Source organism: Nannospalax galili, unplaced genomic scaffold (genome assembly GCF_000622305.1).
Source record: "Nannospalax galili isolate Female #2095 unplaced genomic scaffold, S.galili_v1.0 scaffold919, whole genome shotgun sequence".
In the NCBI taxonomy this organism is placed as follows: domain Eukaryota; kingdom Metazoa; phylum Chordata; class Mammalia; order Rodentia; family Spalacidae; genus Nannospalax; species Nannospalax galili.
Window position 1 is genome coordinate 1,573,816 of NW_008342543.1, and position 22,246 is coordinate 1,596,061.

At 43.8% G+C, this 22,246-nt stretch overlaps 1 protein-coding gene across 2 annotated transcripts in view; it reads right to left on the reverse strand.

Moving 5' to 3' along the window:
• The window catches only part of Fam135b (family with sequence similarity 135 member B), a 325,309-nt gene that overhangs the window by 146,420 nt on the left and 156,643 nt on the right, over positions 1-22,246 (reverse strand). For both annotated transcript variants that reach the window (XM_008838576.2, XM_008838577.1), the window contains exon 3: positions 8,415-8,494. In XM_008838576.2, the coding sequence (XP_008836798.1) occupies positions 8,415-8,494 (80 nt within the window). The remainder of the gene's footprint in view (positions 1-8,414; positions 8,495-22,246) is intronic.

A 22,246-nucleotide genomic window follows, 5' to 3' on the forward strand; every position in this document is an offset into this window, starting at 1 on the left:
TTGGTTACGTGCCAGAACTTGATAATAAGACCCTGTTGCTGAAGACGTTCCATACTGGAGCGAGAACAAACAAGGAGAAATCAAGCGCATATTGAACCTTGAGGCCTCATCTGGTTACGTGCCAGAACTTGATAATAAGACCCTGTTGCTGAAGCGAGAACAAACAAGGAGAAATCAAGCGCATATTGAACCTTGAGGCCTCATCTCTACTGGCTTTCCAAGTGCGCGATACTGGGAGAGACCACCTCAACCTGCGAACGCTGACAGCTACGATGATGTGGCAAGATGTGCCCATTGGCAGAACAGGGGCTCAAATACTATGAGAGCAAACAACCATGTTCTAATTGGATTTAAGGCCCGCTTCAGAGAATGGGCCTATACCTGGGCTGCTATCAGGGCCAAAAGCCTGTGGCTAGACAAGTCACAGGCCACTGGGGAGAACGTGCTACTGTGATTCGGCTAAACAGACACAGTATTAAACTGAGTCCTAATGACTTATTGCTCTACCCATAGACTAGTACATCACTCACCTCTCACCCAGGAAGCTTCTTCTTGTAGCAGAGGGCAATTAAGCAGCAGCCCATGGCTAGTCATCATGCAGGGAAAAGGAGACTTTGGAGTGCTCGTCCCTAAATGGGACACCTATACCATATCCTCTATTCCCAAGGCTCAGGGATCATTGGGGATGAGGGGGTGGAAAGATTTTAAGAGCCAAAGATGGTGGATGAATACAAGAAAATTTGTTTTCCAGACACAACAGGGCAGTTGCCTTTATGAACCCACAGTGCTTGTGACACCAGTGCACAAGACCTTCCCAAGACCAGGCCAGACAGAGTAGAGGGGGGACTTGAGAAACTCCCGGCCCCGTTTGAAGACCTATTGGTAATTGCTAATAGCTGGAAGTCATTTTCTTTAGGGGTGTGATGCCTGGCGGGTTGCTAGACTCCAATGCATGAACCACACCCAAGAGCATCTGGGGAACGCTGAGCAGACTGTAGGCTGGTTTTTTCTTATATTTTATTTATTTAACTATTTATTTGTTTTTATTTCATGTGAATTAGTATCTTGCCTGCATGTAAGGACACCTGTGTCGTGCAATGCCCGTAGAGGCCAGAATAAGGTATTGGATCCCCTGGAACTGGAGTTAAGGACAGTTGTTATCTGCCATGTGGGTGCTGGGAACTGAACCTGGTCCTCTTCAAGAGCATCCAGTGCTCTTAACCTCTAACCCACCTCTCCAGTCTTGGTAGGCCTTTTAAAAAGAAAAATCACAATATTAGACATGAAGCTGGGGAGGGGGATGGAGACAGAGGAGGGGGTCTGAATGTGATCAGTAGACCTTGTATGAAACTACTGAAAACTAATAAAAATAATTTTAAAACAGCAACAAAATAAAGTAGGGGACTGTGTGCTTGGCCAGCTTCCTTGCATGAGCCTGGACATGAAGTCACCCTCCGTCTTTGACTGACATCAGCAGAACCATGTGCAGATAAAATGAAAGCCAGGTTGTGAGAGCTCTGGTCTCCGATGGCTCTTTAGCCCAGCCCTGCTCTCATTTAAATGCCATCTTGTTCCAGTTGTTGGACCTCCGTGGGGAGAGTTAGTGCCATTTGATTGTCTGAAGTAATATAATCCTAATTTTTTATTGGGTACACATAAATAGGAATGAATCAAAGGCATTCTTTAAAAACCAAGAGTGTTCTTGGTTCCTGATCTTTCAGGAAATAAAAATGCCTAGAAGGATAATGCAGCTTGCCCCGTTACCTAGCAGGAAATTATGTCCATAAAGACCCAAAGCCTCCTAGGACAGACACACAATTTCAATATCCACCGTCTCCCATGAACACAGAAAATGCTGGAATCTTCCAAAGTAGAATGTTCCCTCCTGGAGACGCTATCTGCATGTGGGCTTGCAGGAGTTCAGAGGGTTTGCAGACACAGTGCTCGTCCACAGGAGGCTCTCAAGAAACACTGAGCACACAGAAACACATCCAGGATATTATTTTTGTTCCTGGAGATTTTCTTCATGTTTGCTAATTTTGGTTTCTAAAATAGAAACAAAAGTCACCAGCACTGACTGAAAGCTTAGAGTATCAATGCTGTATTAGCATTTGCAAACCCCACAACGCATACAAGGTGCTGTTGTTAAGACCACTGTAGACAGGAGGGAAATGAGGCACATGGAGGTCAAGGTCAAGCAGGTCGGTGAGGTAGGACCACATGCCAGGTCTAGAGCCTGTGTCACTGCTATTGAGGCAGATTTTTCTCCTGAGTCCCGGGAGATTTCTTACTTGCTCTGAAGTCTGAGCTACACTGCTGGACACAGCCCTATCTGCTCACTTTTCTCTCTAGATTCCTTTGTCACCTTAGACAGCCCATGAGAAACCAAGTGCATCCTTCTGTCTATGCCGTGGAGCAGAGTAGAAAGAGCAAACGCCCAGAATGGAGGCCCAACCAGGAGCAGGGCAGATGTCACCAACAGCAAGTGAGGTAGGAGATAAGAAGATGAAAATTCCCAAAGGAGGCCCTGAACCCAATCAGCTTTAAATGCCATCCCAAGGACAAAGCAGAGGAGAGTCCCATGCTCAGGGCAGTTGGGTCCCTGGACAGCTGGCTCAGTCCACGGGCAGCTGGATCCCTGGACATCCAGCAAAGCAGGTCTCGTAGTGCTCAGGGGCAGAGATCGGTAAGCCCTGGGCTGTTCCAAAGCCACCTGCGTGACTGAGTTGGTACTACCTCCTTGTATTGCTAGGGCTGTGTGGGAGAGACATTCTGGGAGCCTCTAGCTGTCCTCAGACCCAGGTGGATCAGAGCCTGAGACATGGAGTGTTTTACCTGCTTAGCATTCTCCAAAACTCAGGCATATTTGATGTTTAGGTATACTCTAGGGGACCCTGAAAAGAAATCAGATTGATTCATATGAAGAATAAATGTCTCTCCCCCACCCCCTACATGATGAAGATCTTAAGTGCTTCCACTCAATGGAAATGGAAATTATCTCTCAAAACATTACTAAAACTAATCGTGGTAGACTTTATATATTTCCACAGTTTACTCTGGCATCTTTTGTTTTGATGGGCAGAGACTTGGAGATGCCTGTTTTTTTTGTTTTGTTTTTCTTTTCTTTTGGTCTTTTTGAGACAGGGTCTCCCTATGGCCCCAGCTGTGCTGGAACTCACTATGTAGACCAGGCTGGCCTTGAACTCACAGAGATCTGCCTGCTTCTGCCTCACATGTGTTGGGATTAAAGGCGTGCACCGAGATGCCTGTTTTTTACCTAACCATTTTCCACAGCCTCAGTGCTCCTCTGCACCACGTCTGCCCTGGCTGATCAGTGCCCCTCTGCACCGCATCTGCCTGGCTGATCAGTGCCCCTCTGCACCACATCTGCCCTGGCTGATCAGTGCCCCTCTGCACCGCGTCTGCCTGGCTGATCAGTGCCCCTCTGCACCGCATCTGCCCTGGCTGATCAGTGCCCCTCTGCACCACATCTGCCCTGGCTGATCAGCCCCCAAGGGGAATGACTTGTTTGTCTTACCATCTCAATAGAAGGAATAAACAACATCTATTAAACAGTGCCTTTTGATGGAAAACTGCCAAGGCTGAAAACACTTAATGTCTATCCACTGCCGTGGCCATGATAACTACTGGTGACCCTGAACTCAGAAGGAGGAAATAAACAACATCTATTAAACAGTGCCTTTTGATGGAAGAAAACTGCCGAGGCTGAAAACACTTAACGTCTATCCACTGCCGTGGCCATGATAACTACTGGTGACCCTGAACTCAGAAGAGAAATTGCTTTGAAATAGCATAATCATATTTTAAAATTTCCCTGCATCTAGGTTCTTTTCTAGAATACTCTAATTTTCACTTTTCAATTAATCACCCCTGTTTACCTCTCTATTAAATATTGATTTGATCTTTGAGGCTTGCTGTACATCTTATGAATAAGAGATAAAAATTTGAGATCAACCATTCACACACACACACACACACACATAACTTTTTATGTATAGATGTGATGATGAATCTTGGTTGCCAACTTGACTGGATCTGGGATCAAGAGGAGAGCCTCTGGATAGCTTAGTGAGGGTGTTTTCTGAAGAATTAACTGAAATGGAAGATCAGCCTCTGGAGAGGGCAGAACCTTCTAGTGGCAGTGCCAATACAGAGGTCAAAGGGAAAAATGCCTGCCTACTCAGAGAGGGTGAGTGCATCAACCTTGCTGTCTCTGCGCTGTCATGCTCCACTGACGCTGGAACCCAGTGTTCCCCCAACTGAAGTCCTTTGTGACTTCTGAAGGGAGCAAAGACCTGCAGATCTCAAGAAATCCTCCAGGTTTTCAGCCCCAGATTGGGACTGCTAAAGGATCCAGCCTCATGGTCTGAGCAGCTGCTGTGTTCTTGGCCTCTCCAGCATGCAGTGCCAACACTTGGATTATGCATCCTGAGTTACACAAGCCAATCTGATAACCTCCCCTTTGCAGTATCTATTCATTCCCTGAGATATGTTCCTCTAGAGATCCCTAACTAATGCAATAGGTATTTATATTTATATAAATACTATCTAAAATCAACTAGGAATATGTGTGTGCTGTGTCTTGCTAAGAATACTGAAATTAGTAATCTGCTAGAGTACTGTGAAAACCAGTGAGATTTCCCAGAGTCCCTGTCACATGAGAACACATGTGGCTACTGGGTGCATTCTGCTGTTTTTGTTGCATAACCAGCTACAGGCAAGGCATAACCTCCTGTTGGGTCTTATTTTGGAAAGGACAAGCAGAAGAGGTGTGTAGCCTGTCTATACCGTATGGTTAGACCTTCTCCTGAGGGGTTCACAGCGATGCATCCTCCAAGAGAATGACGTCCACAGCATCCCACCTAACCTTGGCCTCTCTCCACCTGCATCACAGGTCTCTGTCTCACACCTCATCAGCTCTGTCTTGGAACATGTGATGGCTCCATCTGTGAGCTTTCTTAGGGCCCACGGTGAGACACCTTATTGAGTGATAATAAGCTGAGCACTACCATGTCCTTTTTTTGTCATCAATCCATCATTGTGCAGAAGTCTCAGGATCAAATACTCAGCAACCTATGAGACTCAGAAGAAGACCCTGAAGTGGATGAGGATTTTGACATGGCTGAGTCCAGGGTCTGACCATAGTAGGACTTATCGTCCACCAACCCCACTGTCTAGCCAGGGTCCTTCATCTATTAATTTCCGAGCTTTGATATTTTTACTTTATTATTTAATTTTAAGTGTATGAGTGTGTTGCCTGCATGTGTGTAAGTACACCTGTGTCATGCAATACCCACAGAAGTCAGAAGAGGGCATCAGATTTCCTGGAACTGGAGTTGAAGACAGCTGTTAACTGTCAGGTGGAATCAAACCCAGGTCCTCTGCAAAAGCAGCCAGTGATTTTAACTGCTGAGACATCTCTCCAGACCCCATTTATTTTCTAGTTTTGAATACATCAAAAGTGGAAGAACAGAAGGATACCAGGATGACTCTTTATCCTCTTTTAGTTTAGAACCACTGAGGGGAGACCTAGACTCAGTGAAACATTAGACAATCACCTGTACTTTATACTTTCCTAGTCTGATGATAATGGAGCCCCTAATCCTAGGGCCAAACTTCCCAATGTCCCTACATCTACACAAAGATGCCCCTCTTTGTACCCCATGCTCAGGTCTGTAAATATATCCAACATTGCTACAGCTGTTACCTGTTCAAGTACCTGTCCCTTCTCAGATGCTGGGCCCTTTTAGAAAGCCCAAGGCAAAGACTGTTTCTAACTTCTGTGAGCTCAGAGCTGTCACAGTCCACTCAAGGAAATATTCAGCTAACTCAGATGATAAACCACTCCCCAACTCCTAAAAGAACCATGAGCATACAGGTGATGCACGTTAGATGCTGCACTTTATTAGCAGGATCTAACCATGGATATCTGTCTTGAAAAATTCTGAGACAGGGTTCCATGTCTAAAGGAGCTGCATCCGAGTCATCTGAACTATTGAGATGTGTTTCCATATAACGTGGTGCAGAACTACTCACATATGTCACTGGAAAGGATGCTGTGTGTTTGAACAGCACCCAGTTCATGTTGTCAAAATCTTTTCTTTCATTTCGCTGTACTTTTCTGACAATAGTGCTCTCCTATACGAGGTACAAGCCTGGTCACAGCTCTGCATCTCTGTACAGGTTAACCTGGTTCTCATCAACACACTGCATCTCAGGTTCAGAGAGAAGAACCTGGGCTCCATCCAGGTTCTAGTGATGGGGGTCATTCTGTGGCCTCCGCCTGATCATCCTCTCACTCCTTCTCTGCGACCAATTTCTTGTCTTTACAGACCTCCCCGTGAGTCTCTTCCTCTATCAAACCGCCCAGCTCTTGGCCCTTTGCTCCATCTGGTATCACCAGACTTTGCCTTTTCTCTCACCATTTCTGTCTCCAGAGATGACTGTCATCCCCTCCAGGGCAAATACCTCCATCCCTGGGGGTGTCTCCAAGGCCCAGCACAGAGTAGAATACTGCTGGATAAACAACGGTGCCGTGCACCGTAACTACGTTTATCCTAGAGAACTATTCACCTAAGCTTACTCCGTGCCTAGCAGGTTTCTAACCATCTTCCTCAGAGAATCCATTTGATTTCTACCACAAACCTATGAGATAAATACCACCTACTGTCCCACTTTATATATGAAGAAAAAGCTTGGAAGCCACCTGTTTAATAACTTCTTACTTTTTAGAAGTTGTGGGAGAAAGGTGGGAATCTGAGCACTCAGTTCTGATCCCCGCCACTCTAGACTCGGGAACCTTGGTCCATGTGTACATTAAAGACAATTGGAACATAAAGACAAATTAAATGAGCTTCTATGATAAGACAACCCCACCACTGAGTGTCAAATTATCACTGACTCCTGCTTTGACAATCCTTTTATTCTATATTTCATATTTTGTTGCCAAAACATTTCTCTCGTTATTTCCATTCATAAATGCATGCTGTTGATAGGAAATACTTGTGGGTGATTGTCTCCAAACATAGCTACCAGTGTCCTCCCAACAAGAAACTTGAAGATGGTGCTTAACAGAAAGGGATGGGATGTGTTTCCTCTCCTGGTGAAGACAGACAACCTTGTTCTAGCTTTGACCAAGATGTAGGAGAGATAGCCCTACACCAGTTCTATACAGAGGCAGGAACTAATGGAATCTTTTGCATGTTATCGCCTGGCTGGTGGAACCACCATGTAAGTAGTCTGACTCTCCATCTGGAGGCAGCATCTCAGCCATCCCTTAACCAGTGAGCTGAGGGGTCCGGCCCGAAAATGAAGCTCTTAGTCCTCACCTCAGTCGATGGCAGAAATACATCACTGATCTTGGGACAGCTCGGCCCACTTGACACACCAAACACAACAGGCCACTGTTTACAGAACCACTTCTAGGGTGCTTTTTGTAACGTGACCATATGTAGTCGAGTGTGGTATAATTGGGAAATTCACCTTGAGGAAGAAATCATGAACGTGATAAGCTCTCACTATGGAGCAATCCGACTGTGACTTTAAGTCACTGCATCCCTTTGTTAGCATTCTGTTCTAAACAGTATTTGAGCGCAAAACTCAAAGACACACCAACTGTACCACAGTTATTACTCAGCCAAACTAGACCAAAAATTGAATAGCTTTAACCGAAAATTGCATGTTTATTTCCTTGGCCTTTGCAGTGCGCTTAGTCAAGTCCTTCTCTCTGGGCTCCAGAAGCTTCTGGCTGCCCAGCAGCCTCGATCCCTCACAGCTGGGTTTTCTTGACAGCCTTCTTCCTCACACTGGGTGCTGAAATTCAGACCATCTAAGGTGCCTGGAAAGTGCTAGCTTGCTCAGTCCCCTGCACCCAGCCACCACCAGGTGCTCCTTAGCAACAGGCTTCAACTTGCCTATCTGCTGGAGGCTGTTTTCCATCTATTTTATCCTGGACTTAACTTCAACCAACCCTGTGCAGCCAGATTTCCCCCAACTACCAGCCACTCGGAGTGTTCTTCCTTCAGTCAAGTTCCCTTCCCAACAATATTCACACACAGCCACTTCTCACAGAGGGTCTGTCTTTCCAGAACATTCTCAGTTCAACTAGCCATCTATTTTATCCTGGACTTAACTTCAACCAACCCTGTGTAGCCAGATTTCCCCCAACTACCAGCCACTCGGTGTTCTTCCTTCAGTCAAGTTCCCTTCCCAACAATATTCACACGCAGCCACTTCTCACAGAGGGTCTGTCTTTCCAGAACATTCTCAGTTCAACTACTGACAGTGATGTACGGGGTGCCTCCCTGGGCCTTGTGTCATGCCGGACCATGACACACAGCGACATATGATGCATGACCACCAGGGCAAGCACCCCACTGCCCTGTTCTACTCACCTGACTGCCCAACAATGGAAGCGCTCAGTCTGTGGGGGATCCGCGAGGACACCTTCAAGGTCACTCGGATCTGGTAATACCTAAGAAAACAAAAGGAAGCTGAAAATGTGACATCTTAGTGCTGGCTTCTAAAAATATCTGCACTGAGTCTGGAAAGCTACAGGAAAAATAATGGAGAGTTCTGGGTGGCATGCAGTCATCTGGCAGCAGAGAGAAATATATTTTATCAGAGGAGTTGAAGTCTGGGGCCCAGTGGGAGGCAGAATGCTGAATTCACTTACGATCACATGAGACTGAGGAAGGTGGGAGGTGATGGTCAGACTAAGCAAGGTCGGAGGTGACTACATGGAAAGTAGACAGGTCATGTGAAAGTTACATGAAGACAGGTGGTTTATTTTAGTCTGGAAAAGTCCTTTATTCCAGAAAAATCGGTAGCATAGAGCACAGCTGAAAGTTCATGTATAAACTGGCTTGTTCTCATTTGAAATGCACATACACGTGTTCACGTACGTACAACACAAATGCACACCACTTCCTCAGTGCAGGCAGTGGCTGAGCTGTTACGTCGGGTGGACCGTCAGATCCCTTTCCGGGTGCATCTGTCTCTCCTTGCTTCTGTCCCATTGCTTCCACATCTCAGAACTCCCCTGCAGGCTCCTCTGCTCCAGGAACCTCTCAAGTGCCGCCTTTGGCCACAAGCTGCATCCTTTGAAGTTCAGTGCTTTGCGATGAATGATCTTTCCACTAGTACGTTCTTGAGAACATTAGTGCGTTACAACTATTCACTCTTTCCACACATGTCAAAGGCATTTTGAGGTGGAATGTGAATTAAACGAAGAGAAACAGAAGGAAAACAGACCGTGAACAAATCAAGATCCTGTGGCTCACTGTGCTTCTAACTGGAGAGCCCTGTGTTACTAAGTGGTGCTGTGGATACTCTCAAGACAGCTTGTTTCTGGTGGAGGCCTTGGGTCCGTTTTAATTTGTATGCGATGAACAGAGGAGATTCAGAACACAGAACACCCGCCCTGGGGGGCCGGAGTCTGGATGACAGTCTGGAGCTGTCCAATCCTGAGTCTGGCAGGTACCTTTGTAAACTTCCTTCTCACACTTCTGAGCTATCAAACGTTGAGTCTACCATGTAACTTTTCTGAGCTTGTTTTTGTATCTGTAAATTGAGTATTAAAATAACAAAAGTTCCTAAAATGAGGGGGAAGACAAAAACAAAAACAGGGTGCTCCCTGCCATGACCTCTGTAGAGGAGCAGGCAAGCTTTTCCCTTGTTCGCACCTGGTGCAAGGAAAATCCTGAGAGCATGCAAAGGCAAGAAGAGGCAACATAGACGGAGGGCAGGCTAGGAGCCTCAGGCAAAGGAAGGCCAGGTGCTGACTTGTGAAGTTCACTTTGCCTTTCTTTATCCTAGACTGAGAGATGGACAGTCTCTTAGTCAACAAACCAGAAACACTCATGGACACACACATACACACACACACACACACACACACACACATACCACATTCAAGCCCCAAACAAGAAGCCTGCGTCCTCTACTCAAAGGATCCAAAAAGAAGAGAACTTGGCAAGACAGAAAACTTTCAGCTAATAGCTATAATCACCTCCATACCAACAACACAGACAGTCAATGTCCCTCTACCCTCAGCTGCTGAGGCTCAGTGCCAAGAAGTTTAGATGCTACAATTCCTAGCTGCTACAAAGCTCCACCTTGGCCCCCAGCTGAGAGTGATCTCCATCTTCATAGAGAGCCAGATTTTCAAACACAGCAAACCACAGTGACATTACCTCTTCTGGCTTAAGTGGAGACCACATAGGAAGCCTAGAACTCCACCGTCTCCGCTGCCACTAGTAAGAGCATAATACCCCAGGCAACTTTTACCAGCTGTGCAGTACAGGGAAGAGAGTGTTTTCAACACGTTTTCTTGAAACCATTGAACATCTACAGGCAAAACAATAATTACAAACAAACAAACCTCAAATTTAACCTCCCACTTTTTATAACTATCTCCAAACCGATTTTGTACTTAAATGAAAATATAAGCCTGCAATTCTTTTAGAAAAAATAGAGACGCTTCTACATATATATTCTAAATACAGAGCTAAGGAGATTTCTTAGACTTCAAATAAAAAACATGACATATACAAGAAAACACTGATGAGTCTGATTTCATTAAAATTAAATTTTTGTTCTGTGAAAGGTACAGCTTGGGGCAATTCATGCTGCGTTGTAGGAAAATATATGCGAATCACATGTAGATTAAATTCAGTATTTGTGTAGTTGGCATGTGTGGACTCACCTATTAAAATGTAATCACGTGTGAAACCGGAAGTTCCTTTATGCTTATTCCTGGACAGGAATTTGGCTCTAATCAGTAGAACCATCTCACATTCACACTGCGATAGTGCCTTCTGTCTGCAAACCCTGCCAACACAGCCTCCTGGGCAGGTTCCTCAGAGACATTTACTTGGGTATTGTTATGCTCTTGGTTGATTATTTTCTAGGAAACATGCCCACCCCAGGGTACGGAGGAGCACCTGAACAGCACTCCAAATCATGCGGACTGTGACCTTCCTAAGAGAAAGTGTGCGGGAGTTTTTGAGCAACAGTCAGGAAAGAGTAAGGCAGCTGCGGGCTTATTCAACAATGTTAATGCATTTATGGGAAGTAAGGTAACCTTAAACAGAAATACACGTGAAATAAGGTTAGAAGGATAGGTGTCGTGTGTGTGTGTGTGTGTGTGTGTGTGTAAAAGTCAAAACGAAGCCTAATATTCTGTCCACCAACTAACTAAAAGCAAATGAAAAACAAAACAAAAATAAAAAAAAACTAACAAATATCAACAAAAATATACGTAAAGGAGGCAAACAGACATTTTGCCAAAGAAGAAAGAGAAACAACTTTGTGAAAACATAGGTATTATCTCTAGTGGTCAGGGAAATGAAGGTCAGAACCATGGTGAGATGCATCTCACACATCAGGGTGGTTATCCCAGAAAAGGCAAGAGGAAACAGCCATAGGCGGGGTTGCCAAAGGGAACTTTTATACATATTTGTGGGATTTAAATTGCTACAACCATTATGTAAAACGTGGAGGATCCTCAAAAGAGTGAAACTATTGGGGGCTAGAGAGATGGCTCAGTGGTTAAGAGCAGTGGTTGTGCTTGCAGAAGACCTGGGTTTGAATCCCAGCACCCACATGGCAGCTACCAACCATCTGTAATTCCAGTTCTAGGGGATCCAACACCCTCTTCTGACCTTTGTGGGCATTGCACAACATGGGTGCACTTATACATATGTAGGTATAACACTCATATACATAAAATAAAAATAAATTATTTAAAATTAAGACTAAAACTACAACTTTTAAATTGAGCAACAATGTTGATGAGTGCATTCTCCCCCCTCAAAAAATGAACAAACAGATTTATATATGTGTATATGTGCATGTAAAACACAAATTAATAATTAAATACTGTGACTATCACTTAACAATAAACTAGAAAAGATAGTTGATGCATTAAATCACATACTACTTATATGAATATTTATATACTTATATATAGGAAAATATTCAAATTTGAAAACAATGTCATTTGTATTACACAGATGACTCTGGAGAACATTATGCTGAGCGAAATAAGCCAGAAAGAGAAATTAATCCTTCATGATTTTGCTTGTGGGTCAAACATGGGAAAATACTCAAATACATAGAAATAGAGGCCTGAACATGAGGGACGAGGAAGGAAGAAAACGGGATGTGCACCGAAGGACTCAGTTTGCAGCTGTGCTTGCTCCGTCTAAGAGCTGGTCTACAGCAGGAAGCCTAGAGTCAGCTTCATGTGGCAAATCTGCGAGAGGAGATGTTCAGGAGATCACCACAGAAATAAAACACTAAAGGTAAACAAAGCACAGTAGAGCCTGCGTCGCTTTGATACTGGGAAGAATCATTTCACAGACGCTTAGGGAAGCATGAGTTTGATGCAGTCAATGCCATAAAAGGAAAAAGGGAAGATTGTTGACCTTATTAGAGAAAATTCAAATTCACACCACAATGCGATACTACATGTACCTACTATTGGCTTCTGTGCAGACAAACGGCAACACTCCCATACTGTAGTTGGAAATGTTAAGATGGTGCACACTCTATAAAGTATTGGCAATTTCTCCCAAAACATAAACATACTGTCACACAAATCAACAACTGTACTTTGGGCATTTATATATGAGATATGAAAATTTACATATGCAAAAAATCTTCAAGTTATAAGCACACTTTATCCAGAATAGCCTAGAATTGAATTGACCTAGCTATTTTTCAGCAAATGACAGTCAAACAAATAGCAGAACACTGCTCAGTAATGAGAGTGAGCAACTGACTCACACACAGCTTGGGTGTGCTGGGAACATGTGCTATAATCCTTGGGTGTGCTCACACATGACTATAATCCCAGCATTCTGGAGGCAGAGGGGAGGCAGGTCAATCCAGTCTCAAAAATCAAAACAAAGACAAAAACAACCTGAATGAATCTCCAGACAATTAGCCTGACTGACCCAAAGATGCCCATTCTAAGAGCTGCACTATTGTATTTACAAACCATTGCTGAACTAACTAAACAGCAATGGTACAGGTGAGGCATTGTGGGAGAGGGGAGTGAGGGGCTGGGGAAGGAAGTAGGAGTGTGGGTGGGCGGGCATGGCTCTGTAAGATAAAAACAAGGGGTTCTGGTGATCCTGTGGACATCCTGTGTCTTGACTGGCCATGTCAATATCCTTGTTGTGATACTGACTACACTCCCATAAGACTACTGTTGGGAGCAGTGAGGAGTTACAGAGCAGACGGTCATATTATTTCTTAAAACTGTGAATGCCTAACTATCCCTAATAGTTTTAAAAATAAAAAAATAACACAGCACCTGTTCTGAGCTAGAGAAATTGATCTGCGTTTTAGCTTCTGACACACAAACATAGGGACTAGAGTTAAGATCCCCAGAACATACATATATGCCCATGGGCATGGCAGCTTGTAATTCCAGCCTCAGAAAGCTAAAACAAGAGATCCCCAAAGCAAGTTGGCTCATGAGATTAGCGATATCACTGAGTTCCTAGTTTGATTGAGAGACTCTGTCTCATTGAATAGAAGGGCCATTGGAAGTGGTTCCTGACATCCATCTCAGGGCTCCACATGCATGTATATCCATGCAAATGTGCATCTACACACGTGTCCCCATATACGCAAACATGCATACATCCACATACACAGAGGAAAAACTGGAGGAGGCTGTACTTTTCAACATGGCACTGAATGTGCTGGAAATCACAGGCAGCCACAGCAGCTGGAGCAAAGTCAGTACCCACGGGGGCCGGGCAGTTAATGCAGTTTTAGGACGCTCTGGCTGTCCTTTAATCTAGCGTTTCTTTTCCCATTTTTAACAGAAACAGAGACACAGAAACAGTATCACTGTTTTGTCATGTTGAAACAGAATCCTGGTTATGAGCTGTGAAGATAGGTTTGGATGAGACTTTTAAGGGTGATGAAGGAATCAGGAGGGGTGGTGGGTACCTGTAAATCCCAGCACTCAAGAGGCTGAGGCTTGAGGATTGCCTCAAGTTTGAGGCTAACCTGAGCTACCCAACAGCAGCAAAACCACAAAGAGGTGATTTGAGCTTGAGGACTCAGTTCTCATGAATAGATTAATCTATTTGTAGATTATCCAGTGTACAGGTGGGTTACCTTGAGAGTGGCTCTTTGACACAAACCGGCTTGATTCTCCCGCTTTCCTGCATCCTCTAACCATGTGATACCATGCATATCCTCAAAATTGCAGAGCTCCTAACAGCGTGAAAACCCTCACCAGTTGGGGCTTCTTGATGGTGTGCTTCCCAGCCTCCAAAGCTGTACCAACTGTTCTTTAGTTTCCCAGAGTCAGAACAGCAGAACAGCAGAGCAGACCAAAATAACCATCAAGAAATGCGGGTGGAGGCACAGTAACAAATGGGAGCAGAGCAGGCAACGGGCGGGCAGAGGGTGCCTGCATCACTTACTGTCAGAGTTTCATTTCTAGGTCCTAGTTGCTATGACAAATATCCCGACCAAAAAATCAACATAGGGAAGGAGTTAATTTGGCTCACAATCCAGGTTACAGTCCATCACTGAGGAGAGACCATGGTGAGAACTTGGCAGCTAGTCACATCACATCCACAGCGAAGAAGAGAGGTTACACACGGTCTTGCTTGGTTGTGCTTATGCTTTCTTTACCCTTGTATAGTTCAGCACCCAGTCCATGAAATGGTGCTGCCCACCTTCAGGGTTTGTCTTTGCACCTCAACTATCAAGACAGTTCCTCACAGACGTGTCCAGAGACCAACCTGATCTAGACAACGTCTCATTAAGACTCTTCCAAGTGATTCTAGGTTGTGTCGTGTTGACAGTTAAAGCTGACCAGCATGGCCCCTGAGGGAGGCAGTTGAAACTTTACAGCAACTAATCGTGGCAATGCAGAGATGTCCACGTGGTATTGCTAGATCATTGCTTTTCAGTGGAAAAATCTTTGATTTTACAATAAATCATCTTCAAAATGTCAAATACTGGTTTATAAATCAATATAACATCAGCAATGTCAATACCAAAGCTGAACAGCATCAAGGGCAGCCCCAGCTCTAGCAATTAAGCACTGTCGATAAGGTAAAATGGGTTTGCAGGCTCAGTTCCCAGGGGCCAACCGCAGGCACCTTCTTGTTACAAATGTAGTGCCCACACATTTCGATAACTCCATCAATAAGAGAGCTGGCACCCATCCCATCCATACCGTAACTGTCATATTCTAATGGCCTCTTCTGTGAGCATGGGACAGGTCAGTCATCACCGAGGGCTATGCATCAATTTCCTATCATACTGCACCAGGAGCAGAAAACCATGCCGAAGATTTATTAAGCTTGTGACATTAGCACTGCTGCTACAAACTTCCATGTATGTAATCCCACTTGAGTTCTCATAAATCCTCCATGAAAAATGGTGCCTTCTCACATGCGGAACACAGATGAAATTAAGCTGCTAGAGAGCATTGACCCTTTGTCAAAGCCTGGAACTCAGGATAGAGCAACCAGGAATACACTCCAAAGATAAACGTTTCTCTTCTGTCACATCGCACAGCAGTCTACTTACTGTACAAATTAGACTTCTTTAAGAACTGGTTCCAAAGTCATCTATGAATTCTCGTTCCTTAAAAGCACTTGATCTAAATGAAACTTACCCTAAGGAATCAACCATCATTGTGAACTTCACAGGCTTTGGAGGCATGAGTTGATGAAAGTCACTTTCAATCATCTTTGCCCTTTTGGCTCTGTCCAGATGAAACAGAATACTTAAGCTAATTTTACAAATTCTCTTTTGTTTCATTTGAATTTTCTGCCAGGAAATAAATTCGGAAACCATACACTCATACCTAATATGTAGGATGAACTTTGATCTCTTCAGGATGGATTTGATGCCTATACCAGAATTTGTATATTAACAATGAGAAAATTAACATCTACAGATAAATCTAAGCTCATGCAGTAAGTAATGTACTCAACTTCCAAGAATAACCCTATTGTTTTGCAAATGGAAACCATTACTGATCTCAGAGTCACCTTTTTCTAGGATCATTCAAACAAAGAGAGTGCACTTAGGTCGAGGCCTTGGAGAATGACTAGGCAGTGAGTTCCAGACACCATGCAGAAAGAGGTAAAGAATGGGGGATGCAAATCTCATGTTCTATGCTGCTGTGTTTGAGCACATTGGATTTGCAGAGCCCCTTTGGGGCCTCAAAAACAATATACAAAGTTGTCTTTTATTGACTTTCAACTGAAAAAGTGGAGCTTAACTATGTTCTTTTCTTAAGATGGTCCTAATCTTCAGAACCTGTGAATGTGTTAGGAAAAAGAGAACCGAGGCTGAAGACAGAAATTAGGTTACAGTCAGATGGCTCTGAGAGCTGGAAGTTATTCTGGATAACCCAGGATGCAGCCAGTACAATCACGGGGGTCCTTATAAGGAGGAGGCAAAAGAGAGAGACATTAAGCCCTGGAATAAGACTAGGACTGGCCATCCCTGGCTTTGAAACATAAAAGGATTTCAAGGAATGTAGCCATTTCTACAAACTAGGAAGATGAAAGGGATTCTCCCTGAGAATCTACAGAGAAATGCAAATCATCCTGTTGGCATCCTGGTCTTGGTTTAGTGAGACACATTTCAGCCTCCAGCATCCTCGGGTAAGATCTTTGCCATCTCTTAGCCACTCAGTTTGTACAGATGTGCTACAGCAGTGATAGCAAAGTGATGTATTCAGGCCTTCAGATTTCCCACTCAAGATAAATCAATGGGAATAATATACTCACCCTGCACAAGCCAAGGCACAAAGGACTGATGATCTGTCTATAGTCATAGAGATGCTACCTATCTACTGTATCTTGAGTGTCTGCCAAAGAACATAAATTGAAGGCTTAGGTCTCAGCCTGCAGTGATTGCTACTTAGAGTAGGGGAACCTTCAGGAGGTGAGGTCTAGTGGAGGAAAGTTAGGTCATTTGTGGCATGCCCTTCAGGGGGATATTTGGAACCCAGTTCTTCTCCTTGCCTTCCAGCCAACATATGCTAAGTAGACCTTTTCTGATTCACAAATCACTCACACACTGTCATCACAGTCAAGATCCCTCATACCGTGGCCCCAAATGAGTCATTCTTCTTTATAAGCTGGGTTACTTCAGGTACTTGTTACATGCAACAACAGTAAGTGGATTACAGAATAGTTAGTGAAAACTTTAGGTATTAAAAGGCTGGACCATTTGATTAAAATCAATCTTATTTTAGGGGAAACAAAGTGAGATGTTTGGAGTTTCATGATCTGGTCTTCCTTTTCTGAGCAGCGTTTCGTGATGAAGTAAAACTTGAAAATCCCTGTGTTCTCAGCAGTTGTACAGTAGGCACACGCTCAAAATTCTGAGGGTCTGTAACTCCTTATTCATGTAAAGTTCTTGTTCCACTGCATAGCATTATGTTTGAAATCATTTTCAGGGAGTCCTAGACAGCTAAACAAACACCCTTTCTCTTGCCACAGAAAGGGCTTCAGGATATGAATTACCATTTCCCTGAATTCTCAAAGCTGAAAACTTCAGACTAGAAAGCCAATGGACAATGGTCATGATAACACATAACATTGTGCTACGGGCACTGTGGTTAGCCCGCCTCTGGGTCCTCTCATCAAGCTGCCAAGGGCTTACTACACAACAGACACTACTAACCAAGAGTAAACCATTTCCCCATGTTCCAATCTCTTTGACTTGTAAGTTACAGGGATGAGAGTCAAACCCAAGAAAATTTAAATACATTTGTATTTTATGAGAGTTTTGGCCACATATTTGTAAATGTGCCATGTGTGCAGTGACTGCAGAGGCCAGGACACGGTGATCAAATCCCTGACTCTGGAATTACAGATGGTTGAGAGCTGCCATGTGGGTACTAGGAACTGAACATGGGTCCTTTACAAGAAAATCACATGCTCTTAATAGCTGAGCCATCACTCTAGCCCCAAGTATATTCTATAAACCACTGCACAATGCACCCTCTTATGATCAGGAAAATCATGACATTAAAAGTTTTGGCTTATCTACAAGGACGTTGAAATGCAAAATAATTTGATATATTTATCCGAAGAGACACAGCGAATATGAAGTCTAGATGAAAATCCAGTTTTACAGGTGTGTAGGTGTTTCCACGACACGGTACCAATTGTAGGAACTGATTTACTGGTGAAAGAACTTTCATTTTCCTGTAAGCATCTCACTGAGACTTTAATTCCCCTTGTTTTGCTCTGATGATAGCTACCATCCCATTCTCTCCTCCAATCCATCTTACTTACGTGATCAAGTTTATTCATGGGCACAATTCACTCCTTGGGACCACCTTACCTTAAAACATAGGGAATTCTGCATTCTGCCGCAAAATAGAAATGAAAGCCATCATCACTTTCTCCAATTCCTACATAACAGCAGGTAAAACATGAGATAAGAGATTCTAAGAGACAGAAAAGAGGTCACCGTCCCCAAGAAATAAGAAAGCAGGTTTGGCCTATTGCTGTACAGCTGGCGGGGGGCGGGAGGGGCTTGTCACACAGCACTGAATAGTCTGGAGTCTATGAGATAGCATTTGAGTTCAAGAAGGCGAAGGTGCCTAGAACTTACAGAATAGCGTAACGGAGGAAAGATGAGTGGAAGGAGCATCTTGGATACCTGCAGAAGCACCCCCTTGAGTAGGGGTGAGGACCAGTTTCTACACTGTATGAAGAATCTACTCTGCAAGGGAAAGATGGAGACAAATAGGAAGAATGATCCCCAAGCTGACAGGGGCTGGGGAGATCCTGTGCTGGAAGACCTAGAACACAAGGTACTGGGTAGTGTATTTACAGGGCACTGTGTTGAGAGAGCGACAAAGTGAGGAACTGTTCAAGGCCACCTGGAACCATCTGAACAAAACTAAAAATAATCTTCAGCATGATCAAACATTACAAAATATTTCATCACAGAAGGAAGACTAATATTACTAGAATTATAGAAAAGTCCAACAAGTAGCAATATAAAATTTATCACTGTTAAATCAAAAATTTATAACAAAATATATGAATGGAAATGAAAATGAAAAAATGAACAAGAAGCAAAGTAACAATCAAGGAGATAAGGGGCTAGAGAGATGCTCGGTAGTTAAGAACATTTGCTGTTATTTCAAAGGACCTGAGTTGGATTCCCAGCACTAATATGGTGGCTAACAACTGTCCATAACTCCAGTTCTAGGAAATCTGATGCCGTCTTCTGACCTCTGCAGGTTCTGCATGCACATGCTGCACTTACATACATGTAGGCAAAGCACTCACACACATAAAATAAAAATAATAAAAAATATTTTTAAAAAGTAAGGATATTGAAACAATGTAGACAATAAACTAAGGACATTTCAGAGAGAAACATTAAAAGAACTACTCTAGAGACCCACAACCTCCCCCTTCAAAATTAAAGAACAATTATAAATACACTCTATATATCTGTACTAGTGACTGTTCTGTTGCTGTGATAGAAACACTGACCAAAGCAATTTATAGAAGGAAGAGATTATTTGAGCTTACAGTTCCAGGGGCATTACAGTCTGTCCTGTCATGGAGGCATGGTGGCTGGAGGTAGCTGGAGCAGGAGCAGCAGAAGCTAAGCTCTCACATCATCACAAGGCACAGGAAACAAGAGAGCAACTGGAGATTCTGCAAGGCTTAAGAACGCTCTAAGCCCACCCCCAGTGACGTGCTTCCTCCAGGATAGCCACACCTTCTAAAACGTCCCAAAACAGCGCCATCATCTGGGGACAAAAAGTCTAAACACATGGAGCCTATGGGGGACATTTTCATTCAAACCACCACAATATCCAGTTGACAGCTATCCTGAACTCTAGTTCCAGGGACTCCCACAGCGTCTTCTAACCTCGACAGGCACTGCACAACACAGGTGCACTTATACACATGCAGGAAATACACTCATGCACATAAAATAAAACTTTAAAAGTCTCTACCTCTACCATCATCCATTATTACCAAATGTTGTATCCAAGCTGGAAATCCCCCATGACCTGAGACTTTTCACCTTGTTTGGCTTTCAGAGTTTTTCACTGAATAACTCTCTCTCTTTATACGACTTTCTGCTACAAGGATTAGTGCAATTACTTGAATGGGTACTAACTGTGTGTGCGCCAGTTTGATTCTCCACAACTTACATGGACCCAATTACATAATACTTGCTCTGCTTCTTTGACTGAGATATGATTATTCCATCACTTCACTATTGGAAAATTATGATGTAATATATTTAGATTGCTTGCCGGACGATAGTGTCAGGATGCAAAGGCAGTCTGACTTCAAAGGAAGTGTTTCCATTTCCTTCTTATGTTGAACACAGTGTCCCTTTTTCAGGCCCGGAGTTATCTCTACAGATAATTAAAACTTTAGATTTAAAAGAAAAAGAAGGAGAGGGGCTGGGGAGAGACATGGCTCAGTGGGTAAGAGCGCTTGCTAAGCCAGCGTAATGACCGGAGTCTGAGCCCTAGAACCTACATAAAATCTGGGTACAGCCACGCACATCTAACCTGGGTGCTGGGGTAACAGTGGGAGGATCCCTGGGAATTGGTGACCAACCTGGTCAACAGCTCAAGAACTGTTGATTCAAGAAAACAAGGCAGAGAGTGACAAAGCAGGATTGCTGACATCCTCCACTAACCTCTTCACACGCACTCACAGGTGTGTGCACACACGCACACGCACACACGCACACACTCACACGTGTGCACACACATGCACACACGCACACAACACACACATGCACGCACACACACACACACACTCACCACAAAAAAGGAAGGGAAGAAAGCAACTAACGAAACTGAAGTTGCATGCCCAGCATTAGTTAATACTTGGAATTCCTAGTTGTAAGCAATAAATAAACATTAGTTCAATGCAACTGCTTTTAAAGTGGATGTCTGCAGAAGCCCGTTAACATACTTCTTGGAGTTTCAAGTGGTTTTCCCCACACCAGACAGTGGTGTGGTGACTGTGCACAACTTCATGGTATTGACTTCTAGTTGATATCTTGAAATTGACTGTGGTGGGAGGAGAATTCACAGCATGGACACCCATACATTATACATCCTTTCTTAAAGTGCCAGTTTTTTAGCATTCATTAACACACACTGCTCCCCTACCTTGTATCATGGCTACTCCTTCACCCTTCTAACCAAAGAAATATGAAACCCAGACAGAGTAAATCAATGTAGAATAATTCTAGAAACATTCCTGCTGAGCCTTTAGGAGAAACCTATTTTGTCGCTCAGAAAAATCGCATTAAATAAAGTTGTATGAATTAGGGTCTTGGGATAATTCTCCTGCAAGCTGGAGGGAAGGGTGACCACCCCGAAATGTGTGTCTTCTGTCTATGTCCCCGAAATGTGTGTCTTCTGTCTGCCACCCCGAAATGTGTGTCTTCTGTCTATGTCCCGGGAAGCAGCGTCACACTTTGCCTCCTTTCATGTGAAGTCAAAGCGACCACAGCAGTGGCAGTGGTGACACTGTTTCCTGGCAAAATGAGACACTCTGAACTATGACCTTCTTCTTTTTTTCCCACAAATGGGCATATCAGTCATTTTTTGGAGCTGATGTAGAAATCGAAATAAGTGTGTGAAACAAAATTGGTTTCATCAAATGGTGGGTATTAATATTCCTATTGTTAGCCTTGCATATTGAACACAGTATGTTCAGAAACAAATGTCTGTATTCATAAAAGCAGGTCCCTAAAGGGAACTTGAATCAGCAACACGTCCAGCTTAGTTGGAGTTACTATATATAAAGAATATGAGGTTGCCAAGCTGCTGGGATGGTGAAAAGAGCCTCCCAAACCTCATCTCCCTCTGCTGTTTTTGTCCCCACTGTCTGGGGGAACCTGTTGTTCCTATCTAATGAATCACCCAGATGGAGATTTCAAATTGTGTGAGTGGCCATTTGGCAATGTTGCTCTGGGAAAGTGGCTGGTCCCCATCCTGCATCACCCAAAGAAGCAGCATTGTCAGGTAAAATGAGTATTCCTCCACTCCAAATGCTGGTGTGTGATGTGCTCTGGGGCTCATGAGGTTCCATCCCTACCTAGGGAGCAATTGACAGTTGATGGTTGCTGGGGGAGAGAGTCAGTTTTCTACCAGGATACAGCTTGAGAGGCTATCCATCATCCTGTAGATGTCCCACATCTATGTACATACAGG